The sequence below is a fragment of the Amblyomma mixtum genome, chromosome 4, assembly GCF_055824585.1.
Source record: "Amblyomma mixtum isolate Tamu chromosome 4, ASM5582458v1, whole genome shotgun sequence".
In the NCBI taxonomy this organism is placed as follows: Eukaryota; Metazoa; Arthropoda; class Arachnida; order Ixodida; family Ixodidae; genus Amblyomma; species Amblyomma mixtum.
The window spans coordinates 156,045,913-156,059,076 of NC_143015.1; the positions used below are offsets into that span (position 1 = coordinate 156,045,913).

General features: G+C 49.5%; 1 protein-coding gene across 1 annotated transcript in view; it reads right to left on the reverse strand.

Moving 5' to 3' along the window:
• mwh (multiple wing hairs) overlaps nt 1–13,164 on the reverse strand; it is a 230,814-nt gene that overhangs the window by 23,685 nt on the left and 193,965 nt on the right. The window contains exon 4 of the mRNA XM_089541011.1: nt 11,658–11,802. Within this exon, the coding sequence (XP_089397137.1) occupies nt 11,658–11,802 (145 nt within the window). The remainder of the gene's footprint in view (nt 1–11,657; nt 11,803–13,164) is intronic.

Consider the following 13,164-nt stretch of genomic DNA (forward strand, 5'->3'; position numbering starts at 1 on the left):
TGTAGCAGTCCAGCTACCTGCCGCGGTGGCTCTGTGGTCGTTGAGAGTGCCGCTGTTGAGCACAAGGTAGCCGGTTCGAATCCCTGCATATTTCCTTCATTCAAATGCCCCTCCCCCCCCCCCCCCAAAAAAAAAAAAAAATCAGGGGCAACTTTGGCTCTCTAAAGTGCTGCAAGGCGAAAGCCTTTCCTGGCGCACTGTTTGGCATTGACTGCGAGACTTTTTGTGCTGTACTAGTGCTTTAGTTGACTACACACTTTGACTACACACTGTGACTGCCGACTTTGACTGGTTCTTTAGCACGTCTCGCTCTCTCCGCTTCGATCAGTTGGGTTGTATTCATGGCTATGTTCACAGTAACGAGGTATGTAATGCGGTCACGCACGGACGCCTTGTACCCTGTCGGAGCGGACGACAACTATTTTATTAGTTGTCATGTGCTCCAAAAGGAGGCGTCAGGCATCCGTGGGTGACCTCATTACTGCGAATCAGCGCACTCTGACGTCATAACCATTTCGACCAACCGAAAAGCGGGACACCTCTGCTGACAGCCTTCTGTCGACAACGATGAGGCATTAGAGGCTTTCGCCTTAAAAGATGCCTGCGCAATATCTGTCCGCGCTAAGGGACCCATGGTGATCGAAATCAGGCCAGGGCCCTCATCTACGGCGCCTCTTTCTTTCAGCCTTCGTTCAATCCTTCCTTTATCCCTTCCCTTCAGGTGGTTTTTAAAACAGCTACTACGCCTCTACTTTCTTCAAGAAGTAACTGTGCCTTCGTTTTGCACTGTGTGCAATTAGAAGGAACGCAAGCAGCAAATGTAATGGGACCAATATTGCAAATGGATGGAGTTAAGATCGCGGGTTGCGGCTCAGGGACCCATCGCGCACGCACCCCGAAGCCGGTAGCTTGGCCCGTTTGGCTTTGTGTGTGTTGGCTGTTTGTCGGGGCTCCTCAAGCGGCCGCCACCGTTCGAATGGGTTTCTTTTAAACAAATGTGGTAAAATGCATGCAAGAATGGCGGTTAGCGGACTGCACCGTAGCCGGCTGCGGGAGGACGAGGCCCTGCAGGGTCGCGTTCGAACCGCAAAACGAAGCCGACGCGCGGACCCCTGGGGCGTCGAGAGGGGGCCGCGTGTAAATTTATTGCTTTCAACGGCACAGCGCGTGACGGACGGGATGCCCCAAAGACGAGCAGCGAAGGGGGAGACTCCGACTGGGGCGGTGTCCGCGGTTCGGGCTGTGCGTTAGCCTTCCCTGTGCGACTGCTGGCGTTTTTGTGTGTTTGTGTGTGTCGGTGCTGTAACCAAGCGGAAATGCGTAACGTCTTCGTGGAATTCGCGCGGTGCTCGCGTAAACAACAACCCCGTGAGCACTGGCGTGCTATTGGCTCCTTCATTTTGAACAAAATTCTCCTGATTGGCTCTGACAAGCGCATTTCCTGTTGGTTACAAAAATGGTCCCCAGAATTCTGGGAAAGTGTATTTAAGGGCGAGTTTTTGGCGCGAAAAAGGGGGATTGGAGATCGGAGCATATTACTCACAACAATCTATCTCGTATACGCTGCCAGTGCTATTAAATAACTTAAACAAAGAAATGTTTGACCCTTTCCAGCATTCAAATACCGTTATTAAGAAATTTTTTCTGAACAAGTTTGTGTCATGACGCTGCATGTATTTTTGTGTTGGTACTTTTTGCTTTTTTTTTCAAGGTGTGTTATTTTCTTTTGTGCTATAATGTATAGCGCAGAGTTTATTGCCGCTTGTCTGTTGCAATGCCAGCGTGAAAAAAGGGAGCAGGACCTCTGTCAAGCTTTCGAGCTTTTAGTCCTGTCTCCTTCTCTAATATAGAGAAAATAAAAGGCTGATTGATTGATTGAGACGGGTGGACTCGGGGAGAGATCGGACCGGAGGAGAGAGATCGGAAGACTGAGAGATCGAGGGGGGAGATCGGAGCTGAGGAGTGTCCGGAGAGACCGGCCGGCACCGGAGGGGAGACCGGGCGAAGTGAGGGAGAGTTCGGGTGGAAGTCGCTGGTGAGCGCTCGTGAACAAACTACATAGTCCCGAAGAAGTGTCCTGTCTGTTCCGCAACGTGTCGCCGGATCACCGAACCATTAGAAGACATCAAGATCAACAACATCGATCAGCAAAACTAACTGATGGCTTCACTGAGGTCCTTTGTTGGACAGGCCTTTGCCAATACGTTTCCAATATTGGGGATATTCAAAATTCCGCAAGTGCGCTCTCCCGCATAACAATGTTGCCCCCAACAAGATGGCGGACCATGCGTTTCCGGCTGAAACAAAGCAAGAAAGACTGTTTTTTTGTTTGATTCTTCCAAAATGCGTTTCTTACAGTCTATCCACACCTTTAGCGCCTGTCCTAAAGCCCATGTAGTTCCTTTATAGCGAAGTCGGCCATCTTGTTAGGGGCAGCATTGTTATGCAGGAAAGCGCACTTGCGGAATTTTGAATATCCCCTATTGGGCCGATTAATTGTGCTGCTTGGGAAGCAGTGAACTTGCACAGAAGAGACAGTTGTGTACGCATTTCTGCATTTGAGTTGAAAAGTTCCTATAGCTTTTATGCGCCTAGAGGAAAAGTATGTTCAGAAAAAGAAAACAAATGTGCTTGCGACCTATATACTTATGAAGTAAACATCGGCATAAATGCTCCTAATGTGTTATCCGTCATACTATAGTTGTTGTCTGTATGCTCGTATAACACTGTTGAAAGGGATCGATGTTGGGACTACGGATGGCGTTACGAGATACAGGCCCGAAGGCTCGAGCTTCTCCAGCTGCAGGAATTGTAGCGCACTTAAAAGCAGTGGAGAAGGGAAAAACTTTAGGGGACACTTCAGCTCCTCCTTAAGGGTATCACGCGATAGCGTGATAGGTTAATTCCCACATATGGAGAAAGCCATTCTCTATACTTTACATTCATATAGATCCCTGGGAGTTATCATACCCCCCCTGGCGCAGTGGTGCCGCGCTTAAAGGTGGGTTCAGACGAGCGGACCGGATCGCGGATGGTCCGGGCGCGTCAGCGCTCTCCGCGCGTCACGTGACGGCAACGTCACGGCTCTGAGTGACCTTGAGCGGGCGGCGCAGACTTTTCCGGGCCCGGATCGCGGACCGAGTGAAAAAGGCGAGCGCCTATTTCAGTCCGCGCAGACCGAGCCTCCGCCGCGGACCGGGATTGTTTTTGCTCTTTTTTGCTTCTAGGCGCGCTCGTCTGGCTAGCTATCCTGAATGAAGTCGGCTTTGCTCCGTGCTGGCGCCTTTCGTTTTGGCGCGCTTTTCGCCGAATTTGCAGCTCCAGTGGGCATTGTGTGTTCTGCTTTTCGTGTTTCGCTCACTGCGCTGTTAACTCCGCGTATGCTGCACTGCGACGTACTGTGTATTTGAGCGTGTGCGTAAGTGCCCGCTTTGCTTTGTTGTTTCTTCTAATTTGAGTGAATTTGGAAAGAAGGCGCCTAGTGATCCAGTATCTGGTAAAACTGCTCTGGACTCAGCCGAAGCAAGCGTTTGTACTCTCCGGGTCGCATTCAAGTAGGTCCTCGTACAGCAGGTCCTGCATGCCCAAGCACTTTTTTTCCAACCATGACTTTGCCCAACATAACAGTTTTTAGCCACGAAAGCTTCCTCCTCGTCCTCAGACGCTTCAATGGCTACAGCCAGTGCGGCGAGACGACGTTTTCTCTCGGCGTTCAGGTTGAAACTCTCGGCAGCTGAGTTTTCGAAGCCACGCAAACAGCGCAAGCACGCCGTGGGCGAGAGGACGCGCGGATTGTCCGCTGCGTTCGTGTGAATGCTCGACGTCCGGACCGTCTGCCGGAGCTTGGTCACGCGTCACGATAACCGCGCTGACGCGCGCGGACCATCCGCGATCCGGTCCGCTCGTCTGAACCCACCTTAAGCGACGCGCCACTTCCCTGCGCATGACAGGTGCTGCCACCTGGTGGGGACTTGTGTAATCCAGGTTGCTATTCCCGAGCGACCAATCAATAATTTGACTGCCACCTGCCACGGTGGGCACTTTGCTCACTATCCGGTGGGCAGGTTGTGATGACGTCACAAGGTCACGTGACCTAGGTGGCCAACCTGCCTCCTGTAGGTTGCTCTCCGGGTTCCACCTGCCAGAGTCATTCTCGTGATTTTTCCCTCACAACGCCGACAACACCAACGCCAATTTTCTGGGTAACGGGGCCTATAACGCTATTGCGTTAATAAGCAGTAAGTTCTGATGTAAAAAAAAAACTAACAAAGGAAAAAATAAACGAATTCGCCTGCCAAGTACTGACGAATACCTGCATTGAAACCTTGCATTACACCTGCTCCAAAATGCGGCCGCCGCGGCCGGGTTCGAACCAGTGACTTTGCGCTCAACCGCATAGCCACTAAGCGATTGTTTTGTAGTGTCTCTAAGCACACAGTGGGCTCCGAAGAGCCTTACTTTGTTGTACGTAATCTGGGCATTCATATTCGCGCTACTTGTCTCTAATAGGCTTACAACCCATGTGGTTTGCCAAGACGATTACCCTCGAGTACGCTTCAGAATGGATCCGCCGATTGCTTCATTCACTGGTCGCGCCAGTACCTCCGTTGCAAGCAGGCGAATAACCGTCTTAGTGACACGCTGGTTGCCACCCAATCGCTTGAGCCTCGCATCGACGAGCCTACCGGCGTGATAGCTAAGCGCTCTATACAGACCCAATTAGGCGTTTCACGTAACTTGACCCATTAGTTAGCCTCGTAACCTTTCCGACACAGCTAACAACGTGAGGCCGCTAATAACGTCCTTGTTTTTTTTCTTCTTACGGTTGCCTTGTTATATGAACGTTGCAGTTGGGAGTAGGCGTGTTTGGTTAATGGCTTTGCGTCGTCACGTCTGGTTGGAGGAAATGACAACTGTTACACCGTTGCGCCAAACGATACCAAGGTCCCCACACGATTATTCAGTCACTGACACCGTGTGCGGCGATGTGTAAGCACGTGTATGTCCAGCCTTGTGAAATATATAGTAGAAGCCAAATTAACGGTTTGCTTCTGGGTCGTGCTGTGTGACGTAATGATACTCGTAATTGCAGCGAGGAAACGAGATGACACAGTAACTGTCTCATTCCTCGGTAGAAACCACCACAACGGCGTGAGGGAAGTAATGAAGGAAGGAGTGACTATGATTATCTCTCTAGGCGTCCTTGAAGAAGCTTTATGGACGCCAGAAATCCCTCAATTTCTTCTAATCCCTTCTCCTGCCGCATTCACGTCGGTTTCCGAGTGCGTGCTTTTCTAACGAGGCAACAGTGACCGGAACCGCTCTGTATACTCAATTGCCTTATGTTTCATAGATCAAATATATATGGAGTTTTAACAGCGGTCTAATATATATATATATATATATATATATATATATATATATATATATATATATATATATATATATATATATATTAGACCGCTGTTAGAACTCCTGTCCAAAAACAGGATTCCTTAGAGCGCTTGCTTGCTGGAACAGTTTTTATGCGTCTACACAAAGTCGTACGCGTGTCACACAGAGACGTGCAAAAATCTTTCTTTGTGTAAACTCAAACGGAGAATACACTTTTTAGTGTTCGATTTACTGAATCCCTTAGTTGGAATCAGGACGGCTTGGTGGCCTACGCATAATCCCACAACGATAGAACCATGTACTTGCTCCAGATACTGAGTATATATTGAGGCTGATAGAAAGGAGCCCCACCCGCGTATCGTGGGTAGAGAAAAAAGAAAAACCAATAGGTTGTAAAGGAAGCGGGGGGCGGAGGGGTTAAAAAGATGAAAATAAAGAAGGAGAATGAATTCTACATGACCAGATATCCCCCAACCAAGTGAGGGGACCAGGGGCATTTAGTCAAAAATGAGCAAGGCCGATGCCGCCATCAGGTAGCAACCAATCACCTCAACCTGCACCTCAGTCAAAAGTGGACCATTACGAACACGCCTACCTGTTCGGAACTGTTCTCACACACCTGCACAAAGGTGAATGCCTGCCACACAAAGACACGCGCCAACTTTTTGACCTGAGTTTTGACTCTGGATAGTTAGCACAGTAAGAAGTGCACAAACGGATTTAACACAGCGTAAAGGATGCAAAGGTTTATGTCACGGAACACCCAGCTCCGTCACGTGACCTCTTTAGCGGCGTCGATAGGAGCGTGCTTGGCACCAACTTCTCAGTTATCCTTCACCTTTTCAGTGCTCTTTTCCGCGTTGTACACCGGCCAAGCTGTGTGTAACCTTCCTGTCCTTATTTTACTCTTTGTCTGGCGCTTACAAGCATGCGCCATGCAAATCACCACGTATAGCGCGTGGCAAAAGCGATACGTCACCTTCCCTGTAACCACCGCCGGCGAAACGAACTCAGCTGCTTTCCGTTTCGCTAAACTATAAGAGAGCTTTTCTTTGCGCCTAGCCGAGGAAAGCCGTGAACCGGTCACAGGAATAGCCTTGTGGGAACTGGGCAAAAACAGGCACGATTTCCCCGTCTCAACAAGCTTGCCGTGCATGCATACCGGCACTTGTAAAAAAAAAAAAAGACAAGAAAAAGACAGCCTGCCGGAGCCGAGATTTCGCATTCCTGAAATGGCAGCGCTCACGCAACGAGCGCATCTCGTATTCCGAGACGCTGTTGTACGCGACTCGAAAACAAAGAAAAAACACAAAAAAGGGGCCGCCGCTCAATTTACACCGTGAAGCGGAGGCGCTCAACTGTGTGCAGCTCAGCCGAGCACAACAATGGCGCGCGAATCGCGTCCCAAGATGGCGGCGTAGCGCCCCAGTTAGCAGACGACGAAAACAGGCGGAACAGACGACGGCCAGCAGGAGTATACCGTAATTACCCTATCCTAACGCGCAGCTAATGTTCGTTATGGTTGTGAAGACGTAGAACGAAAATTTTGAAGCAGTAGCCTTAATGCAGCGTTGATTTCTGTTTCCACGTTAGTCCTTGTAGGTCTCTGGAAATTATTTTTAGCCGTCTGCGCGTCATACCATGTTGTACTCCGCAAGCTCCTAGCAATGAGGCTTCGTAGACATCGCAGGCATATTCGCGCTTGATTGCAACAAAGATTGTTCAGTCTGCTAGCTATGAATGACGACTAGGGAAATTAGCGAACAATACACTGAAGTAGTTTGACCCAATCTGGAATGAAATGCCGGCTGGGGCTGCTGTTGGCGTGTTATGTTTTTACGCCCATTTGTGTCCTCCTCGGCGGCTCAGTGGATGTGGCGTTCGGCTATGAGCCCAAGGTCGCGGGCTGGAATCCCGGCCGCGACGACTGTATTGCGGTGGAGACGAACGGTGAAGGACGCTAGGTGAGACATTTACTCTACCTTTCCTTTCTTCGTAGCCAGTCATAGTTTTAGTAGGTCTATTGTAACGCGCATTCAGTTCTTAGGCTCACTTTTCTTAACAGAATGGTGCGAGTTAGAATCGGGTATATGCGGTATATGGGGAGCAGGCACCAGAGCTGGACACACACGTCGCTGGTGGCACCGTCATCGTCTGCTTCGGCAACCAGCGCCGTGCAGCGGTGGAAAAATAGGCATGGCCAACGTGCGCGACCGTTTCCCATTTCGCGGGGAAGGGAAATAGAGAGAGAGAGGGAACAATGAGCCTGGACACAAAGTTGCCGCGACATGGCTGTCGACGTTACATCCGTGGACAATTCGCAGTCCCGCGTTGGTGTTTGTTTGGGTTGTTCTGTTTTGGAGCGTCTGTTGTCTAAGTCGTTGTCGTCTGTGTATGACGACGACACCTGCAGTAGTGTTTGCGCGTGTTCGGTACAGCACAGTCGGGTAGCTTCGTCGATGCAGCCGGTGCTTCGTAGATCACACCGGTTGGGGGCGGCACTGGTCTTTCGTCTTGGGTGGTCCTTTTTACGCGTCTCTATTTCAGGGTCCGTGTGAGAGAGATAACTTACAAAAAGAAAAACTAAAGATAAGACACATACACTAGTATGCGTCGAACAGTGGCGCGATTCTACGCCTGAATTACCCCGCCAAGTGAGAAAGCGTACACAATGGCTTTGTGAGCGTACGAAACGAAAAAGAGGCTGGTTGGTTTGGTTTGGTTTGATGGGGTTGAACGTTGAAAAAGAGGCGTTGAAATGTACGCCTTATTGGTGCTGCATTTACTTTCACGAGAAAGTCTCTGGAAAACGTTCCCAGCGCCGAAGCACGCCGGACGCAAGCTCTGCCAAAGGTAAACTGCTGGCTACCTGGGTGATTGGTAAATTAAAGCATTGCTCACTATTTTCGCACTGATAAGCATTCAGCGTATGACTTTAACACTTTTACGAGTGGGTATGTTTCAAGAGTTCAAAGCATAACTTGGCGAGCTATCCGCCGAGCTGAAGCAGCTCAAAAGAGGTTCTCCAGCCAATGGCGTCCGCCGATTGTCTTGACGTCACGCTTAAACCCATTGCACCTGCTAGCGTGGCACCCCGGGGCTTGCAGAGGCAAGGCGAATTGCCACACATTAAGCGGGTTAAGCACAATTAATGTCACGACAACCAGTCAACGCAATTCTCTGCAGTGATTCCTTTGAGGGATGTTTGCCACATCTCTCTTGAGTTGCATCCGACTATAGTTGATTACTTCATTAGCATAGCCTAACTTGCCGTTATACGTTCTACGTCACACCTGCGGTAAATCAGGACGTGCCACGTCCGCCGCTCATGAACGTGGGTGGCGCTGGTGAACACTCTCAAGGTTAGGTTACTTGTAAACATAAATACCCCCGAAAGCAGAAGATTTGACAGCCGTCGCCGTAGATCAGAGGTGGAGCACCGGACGCGTAATTCGGAGGTCGTGGGTTCGGATCCCACCGGCGTCGTGTGGTTGTTTTTTCTTCTGCTTTTCTAATCAATTAGCTTTAAGCGATAACATATTCAGTAATATTCTAAATTGATCAACACCACAAAATAAATAGATTAATAAAAAAATATCCCCTGTGCCCCTTGGTTTCTGTGGCTGTTGGCTTCTGTCATATTTGCCGTTATACTTGTTCTTTACACGCTCTTTCGGTCCCCATAAATTACGCGCGTGCAATTTCGTTATAGCGAACAATCTCCAGGAAGCCGCGCTCAACAGCGAATGATTAACTTTAAGGCCAGCGAATCTTCTTCACTCTCCTGCGTGGCGTTGACCTGTCGGACGCGTGATAAGTGGCATGCAGGTCCAGCAACCCCAAAGAGTCTAAACTCAGAAGTATAGAGTCGGCACGTATTAAGGAAACTAATTAGAACCAGCGTATGCTGTTTCTCTGTCACCACCTCCTTGTTGAGCCCTCATGACATCTTCTCGGCTGGCTGACGGTAGGACAAAACCTAATTCGTCATCATCAGTGTCACCAAACTCAGCCAGCGGGCCACAATGCCAGCGAATTAGCATATTGTCACGGGATGCCCGAGAGTATTCGCTTTGACCCACAGGGCCGTGGGCAAGAGCGGTGCATTCAACAATCGAGCAACGGGACGAGCGTAGAGCCGCAAACAAGCTATCTCGAGGGCGCCATTGTTAGGCCTAAGGCAAAGAATGAGAAAAACGAAACTATGGGAGAGGAGCACGTATACGGTCTTTCTCACGCTTAAAGCTCGTTACCGACGCCCAGAAACGGGCCTGCAGTTTTCTTTTGGCGTTCTTCACAGCGCACCCAAACAAAGGCAAGAAAGCACGCATGTGCTCCTCTAGCTGTGGGTGCCAAATTTAAGCGTCTCCCATGGAGGAGGGCATTACACGCGAGCGGCTGAGACTGGACAACAAAGGGAAAATACGTGCTTGAACGTGAGAGAGCGAAATAGAAAAAAAAGCAAGTCAACTACGGTACAGCGGAAAGAAAGAAAGAAAGAAGGAAAGAAAGAAAGAAAGAAAGAAAGAAGGAAAGAAAGAAAGAAGGAAAGAAAGAAGGAAAGAAAGAAAGAAGGAAAGAAAGAAAGAAAGAAAGAAAGAAAGAAAGAAAGAAAGAAAGAAAGAAAGAAAGAAAGAAAGAAAGAAAGAAAGAAACCATGGCAACTTCGGGAGGTTCAAGAACAGAACACAGAAAGGAATATAGAGACAAAAAAAAAAGCCTAAGACAAAACAGAATAAAAACTGCGGAGAGGCGAGGGACAGCGGTCGTAGGAAGCCCGCGCTGCTAGTTGCGGATCTACACCGTTTCTCCGCTCTTTACGACGAACAGGCCCCTTCTTTGGCCGTTCTTTTCATCACGCCCAGCGCCATGAATTAATCCGTGTCCGCCGAGGACTGTAAGTCGGAGGGATGTGACCCGTAGCGACCTTTGACCCCTTAAGCCCGAGTGGCCCGTAATGTAATCGCGCAATTACACGTGCGGTTAGCGTTAGAGCCAGGAAAGAACACGAGGGAAAAAAGAAACCCTCTCGCGTCGTATTTTTGTCCCTGTGTAACGCGTCTTCTTTCCTTCTTTTCATCCCTGCGATTGCGTAGAGTTACGCACGTGGTGGGGTGACTGTCGGGAGGACGGTATATATGGCTCTAAGAGAGCCTGACAAGGGGTGGGGCAGCTAAGAGAATTGTTGTTGCTGTTGGTTTAACTTGTTAATAATGACTATGTGTAGCGCTTGACTTAAGACAAGGATGCCCAAGGACAGGAGTATCTTGTTTTTATCTTTTACAGATTTAGCTGTTCATAAATCATACCCCGGTCTCGGGCGCAGGCCATCCGCAGACAGACCCCCCCCCCCCCCCCCAACCCCCCCTTCACCACCACACACACACACACTTTTCTGAAAGCTTTCCAAGGGTCATGGCTTTTGTGGAGACGTCGGTACGCATGACACCACCAGACAGCCTGATCGTATAGGCGTATCCGTAAACTCGGTGTGGTGTTAAAGGGCTATCGTCGTCATTATCAACCATGTTACGTCGACTGCAGAACAAATACTTTTCCCAGTGATTCCACACTTACCTTGTCCTGATTGAGCAGTGGACATCACGCCCCAACTAATGTCACAACCTTATCTTCCGCCTGTCTGACATTCTCTGAACAACCACAGTGGCACGGGCATGAGCCAATCTAACTTTAAGTGCCTTTGAGAGCTCCACCTTAGCCTCTGTCTCCCATAGCCCCATTCCTACGTTTCCTACTTCTGGCTTCCACTCGGTTACCCCAACATGCTGCCAGTTGTTCGCTCTATTTGTCTATTATTTGGCGCAAGAAGACGTGGTAATCTGCCATGCGATAAGTGGACGCCAGTGAAGTGAACGTCATTTCCGGAGGCATTGCTATGCATCGGTGTTTTGGGATAGAATGTGATTTCAGGCATGGCACGAGAGAACATACATTCCGCGCCCTCTACACTCTTCAGAAGTCACAAAACAAATGAGCTGTCACCTTACCGTCGCTCACCTGAATGAATGCAATTCAAGGCAGAGGCGAATATTAAAGGTGTGGTGGTCTCGACAGATGTCAGATATTCCTCTGAAAAGCTGCCTTGGCTGCCATTTTTTTTTACGTAGTCCATGAAGTGCATCATGTATATAGGACTGAATGTGCAGAGACGAGCTGGCGTGTTATAACACGCTTGGTGCAGCCCTACTTGAGCAGGATGCACGACGCATGCGCGGAAGAAGGGCAGATATAGATGTGCGTACCTGGGCCTTTTTGGCCTGCTGTTGGCGCGCCCGGGTGGAAGCGTAGCGGCCGTGGTCGACGCCCGTGCTCTTGCGGTACGTTTTCAGCAGGTCGAGCAGGAGAGTGACGCCATCGTTCGGCTCGCTCACGAACTCCTCCACGAAGCTGTAATGGAGAACAAAATTGCGATGAGCATATAAATGAAGCGAAAATGCCTGCGTTTAATAATATCACAGAGTTGAGCATGCCGCATGATGACCCTTGTTTCCTATGCGCCATAAAACCCAGCCCAACACAACACAGCACAGCACAGCACAGCACAGCACAGCACAGCACAGCACAGCACAGCACAGCACAGCACAGCACAACACAACACAACACAACACAACACAACACAACACAGCACAGCACAGCACAACACAACACAACAAACACAACACAACAAACACAACACAGCAAAACACAACACAATACAACAACAGAGTTAGTCATTATGGGTGCCACCGACGATGACTAATGAGATGGTACCTGCGGTTACAACCGAAGTACACAGTAACGTTGCCAAACGCAATAGGATCGCGCCATTTGAGGTACCAGTAGTCCGTAGTTAATGCAACCCGTTTTCGCATATTAGAAGTCACCCTTATGTATTCATTCCATTACAACGCACTGTAGGAAGTCCGGTAGTGAGCCGTATTCCTTCAAGGAAGTATTGAAGTCAGCGCGCAGTAAGCAAGCGCAGGCTTTACCGAGCCGACTCGAAAAGTGCCATCCCACGAGCATCGTTAACGTCTTCGACACCTTTAAGCATGCGAACTATTCGCAGCAAGTGTCGCTTGCAGAGGCTAGTTCTCAGCTAAGCACACATCATCGCCATTGTACAAGGAAGCAACACGAAGACCGCGAGCCGCCACACATAAAGGCAAAGTGCGGAAGCTATGCTGCAACGTGTTCACGACGCTCTTCTTGGGAAATGCCTTGTCGCGTGACGGTACAAGCTAGAAGGCTTTAGACGACTGCGGCGAGGTATACGTATACCGTGGGACAGAAAAAACGAGTGCGAAAAAAATATATATATGCAAACAAGGGCGGAGAAAATCGGTGCTTCCTCCATTGTAGCTTATCCCTTCCGACAGTGCAGTCTCTCACTGACTGGAAGCTTCGCCGTGGAAGACGGCGTGAATGATTCTCGAATACCTTCCGTCGCCGCCCGCAACTAATGACGCGTGACGAACAAGCAACACGGTCGGGCCGTAATCAAGTTCTTACTCGTTTTTTCGAAGAAAAGGAGTGCTTCCTTACGATCTGTGAAGTAATGAACGCCTCAAAATAACGCGTTCCCTGAAAATTTGTATCTGACCTCTCTCAGGCTTTGACGTAAGCGACCACACTCCAAGGAGGAAACAAGTTACGTTTGAAGGACACTAAGCGTGCTTCCGCCCTGGGAACTATTGGAGGAAGTTGGTCGTTGTGTCGCACCCGGAAACGACGCTTCAATTAGCACGGTCGCCACGAAAGAGCGCGAAA